The 21574-nt window shown below is 38.1% G+C and overlaps 1 protein-coding gene across 1 annotated transcript in view; it reads left to right on the forward strand.

Moving 5' to 3' along the window:
- The window catches only part of Lcch3 (Ligand-gated chloride channel homolog 3), a 234252-nt gene that overhangs the window by 206785 nt on the left and 5893 nt on the right, over positions 1–21574 (forward strand). The window contains exons 4-6 of the mRNA XM_083133558.1: positions 3761–3906; positions 16181–16338; positions 17163–17447. Coding sequence (XP_082989684.1) covers positions 3761–3906; positions 16181–16338; positions 17163–17447 — 589 coding nt within the window. The remainder of the gene's footprint in view (positions 1–3760; positions 3907–16180; positions 16339–17162; positions 17448–21574) is intronic.

Below are 21574 nucleotides of genomic sequence, written 5' to 3' on the forward strand. Positions count from 1 at the left end.
TTGAAGTTTGCACCACTGACTATGTTTTTGTTGAAAGAATATTTTCAGCATATAAGATGATCCTCACAGACAATATTGCGGAGTTTGACTGTGGATAACATGAAAAAAGATTGTTGCCTAACTATACGCCGAAGAGTGGATTTTAATAGCAAATTTCCAATGGTAAGTTATGCCCTCGCCGTAGGGTTAGGCAACACACATAACGTTATGCAAGATAGTGCATACTTCAGGATATAGGTGTCCCAGTTTTCATTGCCGGTGACTATACCTAATCAGCTTTTTTCAGGAATTTCGAGCTATTTGAAGTTTTTTTTAACCTTCTTCAGGATTTTTCGAGCCTAACTCAAGATTTTTAGGACCCATTTTTGGATTTTTAGGAACTTTTTTAGGATTTTAGAACCTATTTTAGGATATTTAGAGCCTATTTTAGGAACCTAAAAGCACACTTTTTAGAACCTAAAAATGCGAGGGCTAGTGATAAGATAAAATAGATGCAGGGACAAACATACAACCCCCAATATGCTGGCTATCCTGCAAAATCCAGTCCAGCGTGTACAGGCCATTCGGTTTAGCTTGAGCTCTGGCCAGTGGTGTGCCCAAGGGGGGGTTGGTAGGTGTTATAACTCCCCCTTTGGCCCAGTATTCCTAAAAAAAAGTCAAATGTGAAAAGATGGCAAAATGAGAGCTGACTACCAGAAAAAGTGTACGTATCCCCTCCCTTTTGAAAATCCTGGGCACGCCCACTAGCTCGCCTTCAGCTGCGCAGAAGCCTGCAGTCAGCGCGACGATGCGAGAATTCCACTGACAGCAGAGTTGCTAACTGCCTTAACAATTACCTATATCCATAATCTGACTTCAGAGCTTATTGGTAGGTGTGTTTGGTACTTACTGCATATATATATATATATATTTAAAAACGCAACAGATTGAGAAGGTGATAGTTCAAGGAAAAGAATGACAGAGGATTCTTTTGTCGGTGGAACCTCCATTGATTAAGCCCTCGGCGAAAGAGGCATCCTTCCTCTCCTCCGTTTCCTTTCGGGGGGGGGGGGGAGCAGATCGTGTTGATGATCAACCTCGAAAGTTTCGACTTTTTGTCTTTTAATCTAGATGTTCTATGATGTCTTGAAGTTATTTCAACATGCGGAAGCCATAAATTACCGAGATATATAGCCGTGAAATGTGACCACTCCACTTTACTCGAATCCCAGACAACTTTTACCATTTTGTTAACCTTTAGACCGCCGAGCGGGTTTTCGAAAGTAACCTCTCTCTGGCCGCCACCTTTGCGCGCGATTTTTAAATTTTACACTTATTTCAGAAAAAAACGTTATATCTCGGAGACTATTTGAGCAATCTACTTCGGGTAACTTTTGTTTTGCAGCTAGAACATAAGGAAATGCAACCGTGCAGTAATCAAAACGCCAAAGCCAATAAGAGGGGTTGGGTGGGCCGCGGCCCCCAACTTTCAATGAAAAATCATACAATTGGGGACTTTTTTTCACATATTCTATAATGTAATGCACCCAGGAACATGAAATGACTTTCATTCGGTTGAGAAAGGACCATTCTTTGAAAATAAGGCTAAAGTTTGTGTCCCCTTCCAACAATAGCGGGGGAAGAGGGGGCAAACTCCCCATTTTTATGATTTTTTCATTGAAAGTTGTAGGCCGCAGCCCACCCAACCCATCTTATTACCCTTGGCGTTTTGATTCCTGCACGGTTGCATGCCCTAATGTTTTATCTGCAACACAAAAGTTACCCAAAGTACATTGGTCAAATAGTCTACGAGTTATAACATTTTTTTGTCAAATAAGTGTACAAATTTAAAATTCGCGCCAGCTTCCATACGTAACTTTGGAGTCGGGGGGAGGGGGGTCCTGGGTGGGTGGGTTTTCTTCCACATGACATTTCAAAGTTTTATCTCAACATTTGTTAGCGTTTACAACCTCACGTACAAGTATGAATGTGTTACAAGCACATGAACTTTTTAATCAGCACGATGGGTCACCAGTGAGCCATCGGCCTACTACGCCTATATTTTTTGTGGGTCACATGTGACCCATTGGACGAGTAAATGGTAAAAGCAATGTTCGTTATACACGCACAAAAACGTGCGTGCAATCGAATAAAAACGTATAATTACCATCACCATGGAAAACAACACTCCTAAACTAACGAGAACGGAAAATCACTACTAGTTTTGAAGCAAATTTCGTTACACACACTCACGACGAAAGCACGTGCAAATTATTAAAAAAATAACCTAACTACAAGGTAAAATTAGTTTATATCCATACCTTGAAAAAATGCAGTTCCCGCTTACATCTACGATAAGCAGAACCAGGTTGGTCGCTGACGTCATAAATCAAGCCACATAAAATCGCTAATTTTTCGCTTACAACGCATCTCCGCGTGCTAAAAACAACGATAAACGTTCATATGAGACACAACCTTCATAAACCACTTTCTCACGGGTATACAGAAGGTCACCAGCACCAAACAATCCGCCCTTAAAACCCCTTTCGTGGATAGGTTAGGCGGAACAGATTTAGAGCTCTTAGCATTACACTAACCAGTGGCGTCGCCTGAAGGGGTTCACGGAGCATATGAACCCCCAACTGAAAACAGAGAAACTTCAATTTGTTTGATTCTCTTCTTTATAAAACACTACAATTCAAGATACTTATTTTACAAAGCAGCTTTTTTAGTTCATAAAATCTTCACAATGCTTCAAATTTACCAATTTCCTCTGACTGTTGACAAGAAAAGCTCACCAGATCAGGCATCAAGAGCCCGGAGCACACCTGGCGCTATGAACTCCCTCTACTGTATTCTTCCTGCTCCACCGAAGAAGCCGAGAGAAACCAAGCGGGGAAACTGGAAATCGGATCACGTGCTCCTTCCGTAAGAAACGTCAACAGATGGCAGCAAATGTTAAATGTGCGGATAGCGGCGGAGGCAGTTGCCCCCCACTTTTCCCCCCGCACTATGCTAAACCTTATATACAGAGGAAAATATACTGTCTTTGCCCCCCGATTCTAGAACTCAATCGCCGCCACTGAATCGAAATAAATGAAAATTGACTTGCGTTTCGTAAATGGATTTTCGCTAGGCCCTCTGGCGGAGTGGCTAGCACAATACAAGGTCCAAGGCTCGTATTCTTCATAAAACATTCATTATTTTATGCATATTTCTTGTTTTACTTTATTTTATTATTTTTTTCCTTGTACTCTACAATTTGTTATATTTTTTGTATTCTCACTTAATCAGCGTCCCTCACATTTAGCGTTTTCTTCTCTGTGATTGTGATCAACGATTGATTTTCTTAATTTTCTATGTGTTTGTAGCCCATCTCGGTCGGGGGGGGGGGGTTAAATTTTATCTTAATTTAGGCTAGGTGTGAACACCCAACGAACACCCAACGACGCCACTGACAATAACGCCCCTTATTGCTTCCAACTTGATAAAGCAATATCTGGTCTCAAGCACGAACCTCCCTTCAAACCTCGCATAAAAATTTACCAGGACTTCGTGCCTGATACGACAGTAAACCAAGGACTGCTATTCGCGTAAGATACTTTTCAAATCATGATTTTTTTCTGTAAATAATGTTTAGTGAAGCGTTTAATTGTGCTAATTAGTTTCTCCAAGCTTCACGTTTACTTCCACAATAATTTTCAGTATTGTATTCAGACTTGCGAAAAGCATTAAACATTCGGAACCGTTGCCATACTCTGATGCAGTGCAATCGTTTCAGGATTACACAATCACCATGTACCTGAACCAGTATTGGAAGGACGAACGCCTGGCCTTCAGCAACGAACAGGAGATACTGACGCTATCTGGAGATTTTGCGGAGAAAATATGGGTGCCTGATACATTCTTCGCCAACGATAAAAACAGGTACGTATCTTGAAGAATAATATATCTGGGTCATTCCATGTAATACTGATAGTGCCCCTGTAACTTAATTTTTAAAATTAAATGCAATGCTGTAACTTTCTTCTATTTTGTGAGTGAACAATCCAATTGTCATTTTGCATAAAAATGCAAGTTTTATACAGAGTGGTGCAAAAAAAGGTAACCGAAATTAGTACGTTTCAGAATTTCGGTCACCTTTTTTGCACCACCCTGTACATAATTAAGTTAGAAGATATTTTACATATTGTTCGTTTATTTTAACATTTTGGTTTCCTATTGTTTTCTATTGTGTCCCACCAGTGACACCAAAAAACAATTAATTTATCCTTTAACTGTTACATTTCTCCCTCAACTTCACTAGAATATTAAAAGGTCAACTACCTTCTCTCTTTGTCTTAAATAATTTATTTTTCAGCATTTGACAATTCACAGAAATTTAAATAAATTTATTATTAAGTGAAGGGGCAGTGTTTCGTCTGCCCCACCCGTGGCACAAAATTGTTCACTTGCAGCTACAAACCTGGGAAAGTGTTTCAAGGGTAGTCATGTTTAATCAATAGTTTTAAGTCACATAATTCATTGCACAAAAACTGCAAGCAAAATGTTGCTTAACTAACAATAGAATAGTTACTTTAATATAAAAAATGTAGCCCACATGTCCTACCCGTGAGGCCGTGACAATGGAATGCGCCATCTTCGTCTCATGCCCGGATTTGAGGGGAACGGGGTGTTAAGGTCCGGGCCTCCAACTGCAAAGGGGTCCAGAGAGGTCGGTCACCTAAACTGCCTGCATGAAAACATTTCAGAATCACTTACAAAGCGAGAGTCATGCGCAGAAAGGGGTAACGGACACAGAGGGAAGGTTGTAGGAAGATATAAAAGTGGAAGAAAGAGTTAGGGACAAGTATAGAGAGAAAGAAACGAAGAGACAAGCGAAAATAGAATCAAAGTGGGAGAGCGGTGGACAGTGAAATGAAGAGAGGAATCAAGATATAGAGATAGTCACAGAGAAAGAAAGAAAGAGGGAATGAGATAGATTAAAAGTGGGAAAGAAATGAAGATGCAAGAGAGAAGGACGGAAATAGGAGGGAGAAAAATTAAATGAGGAGATAGAGAAGGGCACAGAGGAAGAAAGAAGAAATGAGGTAGAGGAAAGGGTAGAAGAAAGAGGAAAGACAATAAAGAATTAATGAAACAGGTGAAAGAGGAAGCGGAATAGTGGAATTAAGATAGGAAAAAAGAGAGAGAAGCATAAAGTAAAAGAAAAATATAGAAAGAATGAGATAAATGGAGAGGAAAGGGAAGAAAAGAAGAGGCCAGTAGATAGAGAATAAACGAGAGAGAGAAGAAAATAGGAGGGAGGATCAGTGAAATAAAGAGAGAAATGGGATAAAATTACGACTACTATATAACTGCATCAAAATGGGCCACGTAATAAAAAAAACTAGATATATAAAAACAAATTGTGATAAAAATATACCGGGTGTCCCAGAAGTCTTTCCCTGATTACAAGCTTTATTCATATCCGCTATATGCAAGGTAGAGATGTGAAAGTGGTGCCAAAATGTTGGAAAACTAACCAAGTTTTTTGTTGCAGGTTTGAGTAACGTGGCTGTAGTGTAGCAGTGTCAGTGCCCAGAAAACCGGAAATGTTGACAAATCAGGAAAAAGCTCAGCATGTCCTCTGGTATCACGAGACCCGGTTACCAATAACAGTGCAGAGGAACTTTCAAATGCACATAATTATTTCGTCTAGAATATCTGCCATCAATAAGTTGGTATTTAAAAAATGGAATTTATCTTCATTCCCAATCCTGTCAAGTCCAAGAAACATTGTATGGAAAGATGCCACCCGATGTCAAGAGCATTAATTCCGGATTCCTTGGCACTGACACTGCTACACTACAGCCACATTACGGAAACCATGCAACAAATATACTTGGTTAGTTTTCCAACATTTTGGCACCACTTTCACATCTCTACATTGCATATAGCGGATATGAATAAAGTTTGTAATCAGGGAAATACTTCTGGGACACCCGGTATATTTATTTGACACAACTTGGCTTAAAATAATTTAAACTCGAACCCAGAACCTTTGGCACGTGTACTAACACCCGTCAGTCAGATATCTTCGCGAGCACAGAAACTTCGAAACTTTGAAGCGCTTTTTGTCGGAAATGGATGGCTATTGCGTGCTAGTACTTTGGCATACCAATACCTATTGCGTACCCTACCACTACAAGAAGTCCCATTCTGAACTCAATTTCCCAAGCCGTGCTCTCTCCTTGTAAGTTCACGTAACCTAAGACTGACTTGTCCCTAAATCTCCGTGGAGCAACAGTTCTTTGAAGGCAAATGTGTCCCAACGGAAAGACACACTTTATACACAATTTGACTTTTTTTTATTATTTTGCATCGCTTATTCTGTCCCTATAAGTTAATAGCAACGATGAGGATGATTAGATGAAATAACGAAAGAACCCATGCCCCGGCTTGGATTCGAACCCAGTACCTTCGCGTCTGGGTTTTAGGACAAAGTTCGCTACATGTTCAGCATCTCTGGTTGCCAATGCTAAGTAAGCACTAAACGTTTGGGGTTCTTAACGAAGATTGAACTCTGTACAGTGTTGCATCTATCCTTCCTCTATGTTGAAGTGAATGGTGAAGTCGTGGCTCAGAACATTTGCTAAAATAATCCCCCACCTGTTTAATTCTAGCCATGTTTAACAATGAAAGCCCCCTCCCCTTTCGCACACATACTCAACACGTTTCACTACACCGCTCCGTATATTTCAGTGTTTAAATCCTGGTCCACAGTAGTGATGGGCGATATATCGTCTGTCCAGGCGATATCATCTAGACCATATATCGTAACGATATTTGTCGATACATATCGTAGTGACGATATTTCGTCACGATATTTTGGCGATATACATCGTGTTGGCGAAATATCGTCACGATATTTGGAGATATATATCGTGTTAGCGATATATCGTCACGATATTTGGCGACATATATCGTGTCAGCGATATATAGTCACGATATTTTGGCGATATATATCAGGGAGACTATATATATCGTCGATATCACGATACGGAAAAAATATCGTATCGTAATATATATATATATATATCGCGATATCAAATTTCTGATATCGTCCATCCCTAGACCACACGTAATAATTGGTTGGGTTTGAATTGGTGTTTTAAGTCCACTTTATGCACAGATAGGCTAATCGGGACAGGGCCTACAGTTTTAAGTGGGATCCGAACCACTATGTGCCTCCACCGGGTATCGAACCCGAAAACACGTAATGTTTTGTCCGCAGTCCTGCAGGATAACGTATGTTTGACAGATAAGACTGACTCAAAACACGCGGCTACACTATTCATGCTTTCTGTCAGTTTTTTTCAGTCGTTGCAACGGCACATGGATGAAGGAAGCACTATTCATAAATATAATTTCAGTGTATGCGATGAGATTTAAAAAAAAATCAATTTACTCCGTGAATTATTGCAGGAACATGAGGATTGGCATAATAATTTGGTGTGGACATTGGACACCTATTACTATAACACTAGTAACATCAACGAGAACGGGGCACAAAATTCTGCGAAGTTTGACCTATTAGACGGATGTGCGTCTACATGCAACGGCTTGTCTTCCGTTTTGCTTGAAAACTAAGGCTCTGTCCGAAAGGTACAAAGTACATACTTGAAGTATGGTCTTGACGGAAGTGACGTCAGCTAGTACAGTTCGAAAGCGCCAAGAACAGAAGTACGCAAGTGCATAGCTCGCAGTACAGATGGTTGGGGACTAGGTCACGTGGTTTCCACACTCGTTGTTCATTTGTTCAAAATCACGGAGGTAGAAAGTCAGCAACACAGGTAGAAATACGTTATGGGCCAGCAAGTTGTTGGTTATAGTGGAAATGTATGTGTACGAACATTTGAAAATGCTATGTGATTTCTATGGTGAAAAACAAGTGTTTTAAAACGCAAGGAAAACAACGAGTACTCAGTTGTATCTACTGATCGTATTTGGCGCTGCAGTCGAAGCGCAATTCAAAAGATCTTTACTTCCAGTCCACGACTTGAAGACCGTACTCCAAGACCATACTCGGAGGATGCTCGCTTCAAGTACGGTCTTGCACCTATCGGACACGGCCAAAGCTCCAGTTCACCCGCCTTTCCAGCGGTCGTCAAACCTCGTTCAGTACATGCAAAACGTCCAACTTTCCGTCCACACGCAATGCCTTGTTTGATCCGTCTGGCATTATCATGCGAGACTGACGATAACATTACGTTGCGCGAATCGTTAAAGTGACAGATTTGTGTTCAGGAGATCCTATGCATAACTCGGAGAGGAAGTCAAGCCCTCTAAAAAAACATAAGTTAACATATGGTATAACCCTCGCATAACCTCTTGTGACCTGAGAGGCAAAAATAGTAATTTTTTTGCTATTTTGCAACTATAATAGTTATTTAGTAAAATAGTTCTGGACGCTATTTTTAGGGGGTGGATTTTGATTTGAATTGAATTTAAAATTTTGGATACGTCAGCGCCTAGGCTATTTTGCACATTATACGGTGTCCAGCTCCTTTCCATTACAAATAACTCTAACGTTGCATAACTAAAATTTTAAAATATTCTGACTTAGGTTAAAAGCTGAGGCTGTAAACGGGCACACAGCACACGTAAGGACAAAACACAGGACAACACAGAATTATACTGGCCATAGTACCAGTCGCCAGAGCCTCGTTTGTCTGCAAAATGCAGTTCAGGGTGTACTACGTGGATGTGAGGTTGACAATTGGGTGTACTACGTGGAAGGTCACACCCCTTAGGGGGTGGGGGTGGAAATTCTTTCGATTCTGTCCCCCCTCCTCCCCAAGGTTATACTCCACGTTACGCTCATGCGGGAGGTCGTAGGTTCAAACCCCGAACCAGGCATTCAGGTTATTGTTTGAGCACCATTTTCGCCTTCTGAACTCGTCGCGATCGCTGACGTGCGGTGACCTTGGCACTTGGAGTAGCAACTGATTATGGGTAATCTTTAATCATCTCACATCTCCCCCCGAAACCCACCCACACAAATGCATAGATAGCAGTGTTGTTTCAATACAGACGAAATAATTTGGCTATTTCATGGAAGTGATAATTTAGCACGAAACCTGAATCTGTATCAGCGTGTGCAAATAACTGAATCTTCTATGAAGTTTCACTTCAACAATTAAATACGATTTGCATCTAACGTTATATATAGTAGATCAGACCTCACCGTCGCAATTAAATTTGATAGAACAGAGATACTATATGAACAAATACCGCTTGAGGCCAGGAGGTTCGGAGCATAAGCACAGAAATCTTCCCTTCCCTTTCCTCGTAAACTGTTCAGGTGGTCGAAAAACCTGCTAGAGTAAAGGGGTGAGAAGCGTTTGAAAAAAGAAGTGTTGCATATGAACTGTGGCTTCGAGAAAACAAATATTGCTATTTGAAAATAATTAGATGTGTGAGATCATTGATCTATCACTACACGTCACTGGAGGCAGATAAGCGAAGTAAAATAACAAAGTACAACACAAATACATCCATTCCTATGCCACTTTTTCGAAGCCAAAAATGTGATCACAAAATTGTCTGCGTGTGCAGACCGTTTAGGCGATCGTGTATTGAAACAAACACAAAATCACAAGCTGCACTTATCAGAGAAAATACTATAATCTAACATACCTTATAACTGCAGAAAACACCACTTAATAAGTCGATAATTCACCAAAACCTTGCTTATGTGTATATCATTGCTCAGGCACGTTAAAACCGTAGATAGTTTGATGCACCACAAATAAACGGTCCACTTCGACTGAACACGATAAAAAGTGTTCGCGCAGCGGCGCCACCTGTGCTACTGGCCGGCCTGTAACTTGTAAGTGGTTGTTGGCTCCCACCGCCGAGTTTTGTAGGTAGTCTCAGCCATTGGGTCAGGGTGTTCCATCGGTAGAACAAGTCGGAATCTCGAACGGAAGTGGGATAGTATGTTGGTAATGAAATATTGTGCAACGATTAACGACCGATATAAGCTACAAAAATTCTTCAATTTGTAATGACTGATTATTACAAAACGGCGTACAGTGGGATCCATAAGTATTGCTCAGCAAATTGTCCATGACTATTTTCGTTGGTTTTTATCTCCATCCTACGTGTTCTTAAGGACTGTATTTTTACGTCTACTGGTTCAGAGGTTGTAATAAGATAGTTTGGTGTTTTGTGTCAGTTCTTGAAGCTCTCGTTGCATAAAACAAAGGGAGTAAACGTGGTGATGGACATTTTGCTTGGTAATACTTATGGATCCCACTGTACAAGTTCTGACTGTAATACGAAGGAAAGTAGAGCGGCAGTGCGAATGTAATTTGTAGCTGTTGTGTATCCATACTGAAATTCGTGAAATATGTGTACATATTTGAGCTGTTTTTGGATAAACAGTTCTTGAAAGAGAATTGAGTTGGCTTTTAGACGAACTGCGTCCTCACTCTAGTTAATGATTGGTTGGTTTCGTGTAATTTACTTCGCTTTTCTGGCTAATCGCGAAGACGAGGATGAGTGATGACATGATGAAAATGATGAACACTCATTCCCAGACCGGGATTCGTACCCGGGACCCCTTGAGTCGTAGCGCGCTGTGGTAACCACTTCGCCACAGAGGTCGGCTTTCAGTCTTTGGAAAATGAATTTCATTCACAAGATACATGTGAAGGCAGCAATTATTTTGAACACTGGGTTAAATATACATAACCACATCACACTACCTGGCGCTGCCCTTAATCAAGGTCGCCCGCAGGAGGGGTGGAGGAGAAGGGCTCTTACACCCTCCACCCACAAGATATCTGGAAATAATGCATATAATTTGAATGGTGAACTTGTAGCTTGAAAATATGGACGACGAGTGCCATGAAAGACAGCAGATTAAGTGGCTATGCAGTGTCGGCGATGAGGTGGGGCGTGGGGGACAGTTGCCCCCACTTTTGCCACTTTTGTCCCCGCACTATGCTCAACCTTATCTACCAAGGGAAAGTAAACTGTCCTAAAGCCCCCCCCCCCCTACAGTTTTTGAACCCTATCGCCGCCACTGTGCTATACAAATTAACCTGGTGGTGGGGATGCATTATGAGAATTTTATCAACTGGGTGAAATCATGATCCCATGTTTCCCTTACCTTGAGCACTGCTGCCCCCACCAAGGACGTATTTAGGGGTTCCAGGGGTCCGGACTCCCCGAAAGACTTATCAAGTACTAAAATTAAATAATGAAAAAAATATTCGTTTAGGCTTTGTTGTATTATTTTCTATGAACTTATTGGAAGACAAGGATTATATTGGGGATATACGGCTTTGAAGAACAGGAAGGGCGTATTTAGGGAGTCCGGACCCCCCGCCCACTCGGAAGATTTATTAAGCACGAAAATTAAATGTAATTTTACTCGTTTAGCATTTGTTGTATAATTTTCTTTCAACTTATAGGAAGACAAGGATTATATTGAGATCATACGGCTTTGAAGGACAGGAAGGACGTATTTAGGGGGTCCAGGGGTCCGTACCCTCGAAAGACTTACCAAGTACTAAAATTAAGTAATGAAAATATTAGCATTTGTTGCATAATCGATGGTTATTAATTTCCTTTGAACTTTTTAGAAGGCAATGATTATATTGGGATCATACGACTTTGAATGACATTACAAAGAGGATTTATGTACACTACTACTCAAAATAATATGAATAAAATATTAATCAGAAACTTACTTTTCTCCAACTACATGTAACATGATTTTTGTTATTCGATAAATATTCAATTATTCATCTATTTGACATTAATGTCATTGCCAGGGCACTTGTTTTAATGTAAATTATTTCGATCTTATCTACAGGTAAGCTACGTAATGAATGTGCGATGCTTACACAGTGTTTTCACCTATTCGTGTAATAATAATATCTTAATTTATGTATTGCAATTAGTATTAATATGATTTAATATAATTATTTTAATTTAAACATTATTATTATTATTAATTATGATTATTATTACTATTATTATTACTGCTACTACTATTCACTTGGTTCGGAACCCTCCCACGAAATATTTCTAGATTCGTGCCTGGCCCCCACCCCCTCTCTCGAGAAAGAATCCTGCTGGCGGCTTTGTTTGTAATCGAGGGATTCCGGGGTTCGCTAGTTACAAGGCTAGCTAGTCTATATTCGAAACCTAGGCACTAAACACTTACAAAGATTTGCATAAAATTGTTTATTTTAATAGAAGCTAATAATTATTATTAACATTATTTTGTGATTCCTGATTTTAATCACAAAACATAAACAAAGAAGAGACCCTGCCCCCTCTTGCAGAACATTTGTTAAAATTCTAATATACAGGATGGTCAGATAGATCACATCTTGAACTCAGCATATTGCACTGCACATTCAGATCCCAATTTGAACTGTAGGTCCAGTACCGATTTGCCTATCTGTTCATAAAGCGGACTTAAAAACAAAACTCAAGCTAAAAAAACTCACATCGCACTACGAATCTGCTGTAAGAACAAAGTCAATATAAACAAAAACACGTGTCTTCTGAGGAATCGCATTGTTTGTTCAAATGGCAGCTGTGTTCACGTGTTTGTTCGGCCAAAATAACACCATAACTAACTCATAAGAAAATAACTATTTATCACAAGTCACATGGTTTTGTTTGCATAACTTCTCTCTTACGATGAATGGATTTGAATTTGAATTTGAATTTTTGGGTGCGGCTAGGGTTACCAGATCGCTGTAAGAGAAATGTAGGACATGCTGTCCCAAAATGTAGGACATTGTCAAAATGTAGGACGCAAAACATTCTCAATAAAATAAAATACAAATACATATTTCTATAGAACACGTTAGGAAGTAGTTGAAAAATGACACTTTTCAGTTTTTTAAAAATTATTTCCCAACGAATGTTTAAATGCAAAATTTCAAAACTTGCAATCATACTAATCAATGCACCTCTTACTACTTGATTTAAGTGGTACTTCTCAGAGGAGACAAATTTTTATCAAAATTTCAGGTTTAGTCAAACTATATATTGATGTTAGAGTGGACAGTCAAACTCTTTGAAATTATTGGGATCAATACCAAACATTTTACAGACTTCATGAAAACAATCATTTCTCTTGTGAGTCTGTTGTGCTGATGGTAATGAAAGGACTCTCTCAACATTTGAATTATGACCTCTAATGGCAAACAAATATTCAGCAATTACTGTAATTTAAAATGGTTTCATCTTGGGTAGATTTTAGCTCAATAACAGGGTGTCTACCAAAATAATACATCCAGAAATCTTGACTTTTTCTGAACTTTTCTAGAACCTATTTAGGTAAAGTTGGAAATTAGTAATTAAGAAAATAAATATTTATTTAATGAAAATCCCTACCAAAGGGCCAGTTAAGATGAAAACTGAAGCTGAATTTAAGAAGAGAATACATCTGCTATTTCGTATTAATGCATCCTGTACTGTGTTTGGCAGACAAGCGAGGCTTTGGCGTCTGGACTCACAGCTAGTATAATCTTATGTGGGGTTTGTGTCGGTTGTCCCTATATGTTTATGACTATCCATTCATCCATCTTATCTTACCATCATTCATCCTCATCTTCGCGATTAGCCAATGGGACAGAAAAAAGTGAAGTAAAATAAACTAAATCAACCAATCAATAGCAAAAATTCTTGACCACAAGAATAATTTGTTGTTGCCTTTTAATTGCCTTCTTGACCTACTTGTTGATTTCTTTACTTTTTCTTGACTTCCATGACTTTCTTGACTGGCAGACACTCTGAATAACTTTGTTCTCTATACCCCTGCTTTACAATCAAATTATATTGAATATTGAATAAGAATAGGCAACACCTTGTTCCATCAGTATAAACCCTAAGGCAAGAAATTCTGCTCAGGCATTGAACAGTGACGTTATCAGAAAGTGGTCCCAAGACTTTGTTCATTAATTGCTTCCGTTTTCCCGTTTGTTTAATAGCAGGACAAACTTTATTCTTTTTGTGCAATGACTGAATCAAAATAAATTTCACTATTGAGTTTGGAAGCGCAGTCCATAGACTTGTAATTTACATGACTTTTTTCTGTTACGTATTTTCCTAATTAATATTATGTGACGCTCAAAATGTAGGACATTTATGATATTTTTCAAATTCCTCCCGAACGCCGGACATAAGGCTAAAATGTAGGACATGTCCGGGAAAATCCGGACGTCTGGTAACCCTAGGTGCGGCAGCACTTATAGGCTATTTTGTACACGCCATGTTATACGGGGTTCAACCCCTTATCTAACCTAAATTAATTGTAATGTCGTTTGCTAAAATATTAAATCGTTCTGACTTCGGTTAAAAGCTGAGGCTGTAAAGGGGCACTCAGCATACACATGGACAAAACACAGACGCCAGAGCCTCGTTAGTCTGCAAAATGCAGTCCAGGTGTCCTACGGTTTATGGAGAATAGCTGTTTTAATGTAAATGGTTTGTAGCATAGGATGAAATCGTTGACCTCTTCATGCGATAAGAGGTAATAAAAAGTTTTCAGTCGCATGCAACCAGTTGCTCCAAGTACCTCTAGAGTACTGCTCTAGTACAGTCCTTGGCACTAGCAGCTAGAACAAGCACCAAATGACCTGCATCTTGCTCAGGTTTCGAACCTACAATCCCTGGTTTCACAGGTCGATACTGCAAATACTACCATCATCGCATTGCACCATGAACCCATGGATTTTAGATTTGAAACCTGAATAAGACACTGATGGCATTGTGTTCCTTCATCCAGTGATTTATCCATGCTCTCTCAACACCCCCTTTAACACTCCCCAAATTCTTCAACACCACATAAGATTTTCCACAAAGGCCCAATTTACAATTTATGGTCATTCTGGCTCTCAATTTACCCATACACCCCCTAAACACAAACTTACACCCTCCCTGATGGAAAATTATGAATAAATCCTTCCTTTATAAATGTAATTAATTCACCATTCATCATTATAATCAACATGGAAACTTGATTGAAAAGTTCTCAGACATGGACACTTTACACAACTCATATTTCTATCTTACTACTGCTGTGTCAATAAGTTTCGGGACATAATATACAATTACAAATTCATAGATAATTTTAAAAAACATGGGTGTTCATTTTCTAATGAATCCAGGAATTCTAGAATGGCTAATGAAAATATTATGATTGGTGGTACTTTTCAAAAATATTGGAAATAAGATTTCAGTGAAAGAGCTGGAGAAAATGGTTGACAGTGAAAGCTCTGGAGTGGTCAGAAAATTTCCTGGAGCAGAATGGTGCTCACACTTCAAGAACAGCAACAACAGTCTGGAGGACACACTGCAGTCTGTATCGTTGACAATCAAGCACTGCTCCAAAAGCAGCCGGTCACCATACTTGCAAAGTGTCTGTTGAGTCCAGAGCTTCACATCTCACCATGGTTCAGCACGTAGGTCAACTCAGTTTCCAGAGTAGACCATCTCGCGAAGTACTGGACCAGGCATTAAACGAATACAACAAACATGTTTCTTCCTGGTAAATAAATCCTCCACTTCTGAATTTACTTTGCAAGTAAAGTAATGCAAAGCAATGCTGTGCCATTACAATTTGTTATGGAAATTTGGAAATGCATTACTAACTCAAGTACCAAAAAAGTAGCACTTACTAATGCAAGTACCAATAAAAGAATGTGTTTCTTACATAAAGTTTGTCTCCAACTATTATTTACATATGAGTTAATACAAATGCAAATGCTTCTGCCATACAATCAACCTGGCAGCACATTCCTAATTGTTCACATCTCAGTTTTAAACTGTAGGGCTAGTCCCAGATAGCTTATCTCTGAAGGAAGTGTACTTAAACCTGAATTCTTAACAATATTGCAGTGATAATAAATAACATACCGTATATTTATGAGAATGCCAAAGAGAAATTGATATTTTTTAAAAATTCATAACCATAGTTTGTCTAGAGTACAAGAGAGCTTTCTAGATATTTTCGTTCAAGTCTACATAAGAGTATATAGCTTTCATTTTACTGTTCTAAGCCACATAGTGTTTGTAATATTGTAAATACGAATTTTAAATAAGTGCATATTATATGTTTTATTTATTTACATGTAATGTACTCCACTAATGAAGAAAATTCACAATTGTTATTTCTTCCTTATAGTTTTCTACATGACGTAACCGAAAGAAACAAATTGGTCCGGTTGAATGGTGATGGCAGTATTACTTATGGAATGAGGTTCACCACAACATTAGCCTGTATGATGGATCTCCACTATTATCCACTGGATTCACAGAATTGTACAGTTGAAATAGAAAGCTGTAAGTTAATGAAAATATACTTTTATCCTTAATAAAAATGTAAGTTGTTCATTTGATTGTTGTTCTTGTAACTGTGTTGGTCTGAAATCAAGTTTATCATATGTGCAAGATATGGGAAAAACTGCTTAGCGGTAATCCCAAGTAAAATGTAAATAAAATAAATATCATATGTGCACAATCATTCATGTCTTCAAACAATGAATAGGCAATTAACAAGATATATTTTTACCAATGCCTACTTTTTCTGACTAACTATTGTTTATGTGGCCGCGGTGGCTCAGTCGGTAACGTGTCTGACTACCATGCTAAAGGTCCCGGGTTCGATCCCCGGCTGGTTCAAATCCGGGAACTTTTCTAATGCCCACCCAGCATCGAATAACATGGGTACCTGGGGGAAACCCTGGGGGGATAAAGGTGGTCAGGGGCGTGATGCTAATCACATCACCCCCACTCACGACCGGATCAAGAAAGTGTGAGGCATTACCCCCACACCCCCTATACGCCTTCATGGCATGGTGCTATGCACAGGGGAACACTTTACTTTTACTTTTATTGTTTATGAACAAAATTCTTGTATTATTTTTCAAGCATATACTGATGGGAGAGGGGGAGGGAATGTAGGGTTGGATCACTTTGTAAGTTTACAACGAGAAACTTTCACACTGTGACAAAGGTGCTGAGAATCACTGTCTTTCAGAGTTCTTTTTATGCCGTATTTTTCTATAGTGCATATTTGTTATTGTACTATGTGCAGATATAGACTGTCATTGTTTAGTTGTAGACACAAATCAACTCTTCCATTATTGATTGCTTTTTCTTTCTAGATGGCTACACTGTGTCAGATGTAGTGATGTATTGGCGACATATTCCAGTAACAGGAGTAGAAGAAGCAGAATTACCTCAGTTCACCATTATAGGCTATGAAACGAATGACAGGAAAGAGGAGTTGGCAACTGGAGTCTACCAGCGACTATCTCTTTCTTTCAAGCTGCAGAGGAACATAGGATATTTCGTGTTCCAAACATATCTACCCTCAATCCTCATTGTCATGTTGTCCTGGGTGTCTTTTTGGATCAACCATGAAGCCACGAGTGCTCGAGTAGCACTAGGTAACTCTTCCTTGACTTAAGTTCTACTTTCTCATATTTATTAGTGCTGTAAATAAATGCAATTACATATGCAAAGTAATATAATTTATATTCTTCTTTTTCTTAATAAATGTCACTCTTCTGCCACTTGTGGCTAATTGTGATGGATGCTGATTGGATGAAATTGATGAAGGGATGCACACAAAGAAACATACATGTCCAGGGCAGGGCTGGACCCTGAGACTTTTGATGGTAAGATTACAAGTCGACTACTCAACACATTCAGCCAGTGACAACAGTAGCTGGTGTGTCTGAATTAGGTGAATAGCTAGTAAGAAGAAAATGGGGTAATAGAGGTCAATAGTTACATATAAAAATGGGGTTTCTAAAAAATATGTGTAACTGTTGATGTAATATTCTCCATTTTCTCTATTTCCCCATTTCTTCCTACTAGATATTCACTTAATTCAGAGCCACCAGCTGCTGCAGTCAGGCACTGATGTGGTTAATTGTTACTACTCTTTTGAATTTTATTAGTACACTCCTGTTCAGATAAAGTGGCACATACTACAACTGTCCAACCTTACAAAATGTGTTATTTTATGTAAGGTTGGACAGTTGTAGTATGTGCCACTTTATCTGAACAGGAGTGTATATAAGCCATTTATTAGTAATTATTTTATGAAATCAAAAGATATTTACATATAATACATGCTCATGGTTAGTATAATACAGTGCAAATTAAAGGTTTGTATATGTGGGAGAGAAGGGAGGATTTTAGTATACAGAAAACATCATAATTCTCAAATATCACACACACCATTTTAACAATGCTAAAATAACACATGCTCAAATAAAAATCCACTGTGAATATTATCTATGCTAGAAATTTTCACATATTATCAACCCATATAAAGCCAATTTTGTCATTAGAAAGTGAAAGTAAATATTACAGCTATTGAAACAAAAACTGTGATCAAATTAATACTTCCATGATTAAAAGCAGTTAGTAGGCTTAGGAGGCTCAAAATTATGCAGGGTATGATCAAGATTAGATCAGAATTTAGGTTGACCTTGAGGACTGCAGCTCCGGGCCTCCACATACGTATATAAATCCCGACCTGGGTATGGTTAAAATAATTTACAAATAAACAAATGAAAACATCATCTTAGCGTTACTTCCTCTGGCAACACAATACATTATTTCGACTTTTTAATTGTTATTAGAATAGTTTAATCAAGAAGACTTAGATGGGCAGGCCATGTGACACGAATGGCAGAGGAAAGAATAGTTTACAGGATTCTTGTTGGGAAACCTGATGGTAAGAGACCAGTTGGAAGGCCAAGACGAGGATGGAGGGATAACGTTGAGATGGACCTAAAAGAAATTGGCAAGGATCGGAAAGATTGGATTGATCTTGCCCCGAATAGGGACAGATGGAAGGCTTGTGTTGCTGCAGCCATAAACCTTTGGGTTTAAGTATGCTAGAGTGTATAATATAGTTTTCATTAAAATTCCAGAACTTCCCTTTTTTATTTCATTACAATTTTTGTATACTTATTATCTTCAAATATCAATATGGTATGTGAAAGATCAACTTTATATTCATTCTACTAATAAGAAGGAATCACAATAATCACTACAATACTGAAGTGAATAAATTTTAATAAACCAGTTATGTATGGAAAAGCTACAGAATTATTCAATTGCTAATGAGTGGCTTTTCCCATATGGCATGTAACCATACATGTACTCCCGCATTAGTAACATGACAGTTCAGAAAACAAATAGCAACTTAGCTAATAATCTCTTCAATTCTGAACAGATTTTTCAGTCTTACTTGTTTATTACTTATGAGTGATATTTTGTCAAAATAGCCTTTCATTAGCCTAGGGATACTTCATGGACAATGAACAAAGAATTTATTTTCCATGTGTGTTTTAAATAATTCACGTTCATTTTAGTACAAACACTCAGTGGCGGGGATTAGGACCAGGAAGTGAGGGATGCAGTTCCCCCTCCACATTTTGCCACTTTTTGCCCCCGCACTATGGCCCCTTTTTGCTAAGCCTTTTCTACCAATAAAAAGTATATTGTCCTTGCCCCTCAAATGTTGGCACCCAATTGCCGCTACTACAAACATTCAGATAGATTTCTCAGTTGTACACACCTTGTAAGCTAATAAAAGTGACCCCTAAGGAGTAAGAAAACTCTTTCAGTTAAAAACTCATATGATGAAAATACTATGCTCAGGAACATGCATTTAAATTACGAGAAACTTCACGATTGTCTACCATCGCACTTTCTATCATTGTCACCGAATACATAAAATCAAGTATGTGCCTTGTATTTGCAACACAAGATTAAACCTAATTCACATTTATTTCACTGTATTAACATGCATGAAAGAATGTGATTAGAATGTATGACTGGGGTATGGCTGCACATGGGTAAATAATTGTGTCCATCAGAGACAAAGCGAAAGGAAGTGGAGCAAGATGCGACAATAGATTAGAAAATAATAAAGAGGAAAACAAGAAAAGGGAAGGGAAAAGAAGTAAGAGGAAAATCGGGAGTGTAAGAGAGAGGGGTTACATACGTATTACATACACATATATACTATACATGGTCTTACATTTATACTGCCCACCCTAATCTATCAATAATGAGCTTCTGCTCACCCGGTCGAAAATTTCTGGCACCGCCCCTGGTACTGAAAGTGGGGGAAGGATGCAGATGATGGTAGTAATCTTGGTCTAGGAAGCAGTTCATCTAAGAAGCAAGGGAATAGTTTTAATCTAGGAAATAGTTTGATAGGAAGAAGGAAATGACAAGGGATAAAGAGGGAAGTAGACTTTCTACTTTTAAATTCCAGCCATTAAGTTATGAAAATATATTTTTATGTCGAATCTACTTTAATGACCTTTTAAATGTCCATGTAGGAGATAAATCAGAAGTAAATGAAGTACACACAGCAGAACCTTTAGTTCCAGAACCTAACTTGACTGAAGTTAAAGATGCTATTAAAAGGCTTAAGAATAACAAAGCACCTGGCATTGATTTAATACCAGCTGAGTTAATTAAATATGGTGGAAATTCATTAATATGTCAAATTCATAAATTAATTTGTTTAATATGGAATAAAGAAGAAATCCCTCAACAGTGGAAAGAATCCATAATTGTTCCTGTGTTTAAAAAAGGTGATAAAATGAACTGCAATAATTACCGTGGAATTTCTCTACTCTCAACAACATACAAAATATTGTCTAACATTCTTTTAACAAGACTAACCCCATATGCTAATGAAATTATAGGTGATTATCAATGTGGATTTAAACGTAACAGATCAACTACAGATCAAATTTTTCACATCAGACAGACACTTGAAAAAAAGTGGGAATATAATCAAAATGTCCATCAGCTATTCATTGATTTCAAAAAAGCATATGATTCGGTCAAAAGAGATAAATTATATAATATATTAGTAGAGTTTGGAATACCTAAGAAGCTTGTTAGTATGATAAAAATATGCACCAGTGAAACAGAAAGTAAAATTCGTGTGGGTAATAATATGTCTGACAAATTTATAATTCACGATGGGTTAAAACAAGGAGATGCATTATCTCCATTGCTCTTTAATTTTGCCTTAGAATATGCTGTAAGGAAGGTAAAAGAAACTAAAGAAGGACTAAAATTAAATGGTGTGACTCAGTTGTTAGCATATGCAGATGATGTAGACTTACTGGGGGATGATATAAATACGATTAAGAATAATGCTAAAATATTTTTCAAAACTGCTAAAGAGATAGGTTTGGAAGTTAACAAAGAGAAAACTAAATATATGCTTACAGGCCGAAACCAAGTGTTAGGTAATAATCAAAATCTAATTATTGATAACAACTCGTTTGAACCAGTTTCCAAATTCAAATACTTAGGAGTAATATTAACAAATGAAAATTATATTAAAGAGGAAATAAAAAGTAGGCTTAATTCAGGGAATGCATGTTACTTCTCTCTTCATAAACTTTTGTCTTCTCGTTTAATATCTAAGAAACTAAAAGTTAAAATATACAAAACAGTAATTTTGCCTGTAGTATTATATGGATGTGAAACTTGGTCCCTTACATTGAAAGAGGAACATAAATTG

This window comes from Lepisma saccharinum, chromosome 13 (assembly GCF_977018435.1).
Source record: "Lepisma saccharinum chromosome 13, izLepSacc3.1, whole genome shotgun sequence".
NCBI classification, from domain to species: Eukaryota; Metazoa; Arthropoda; class Insecta; order Zygentoma; family Lepismatidae; genus Lepisma; species Lepisma saccharinum.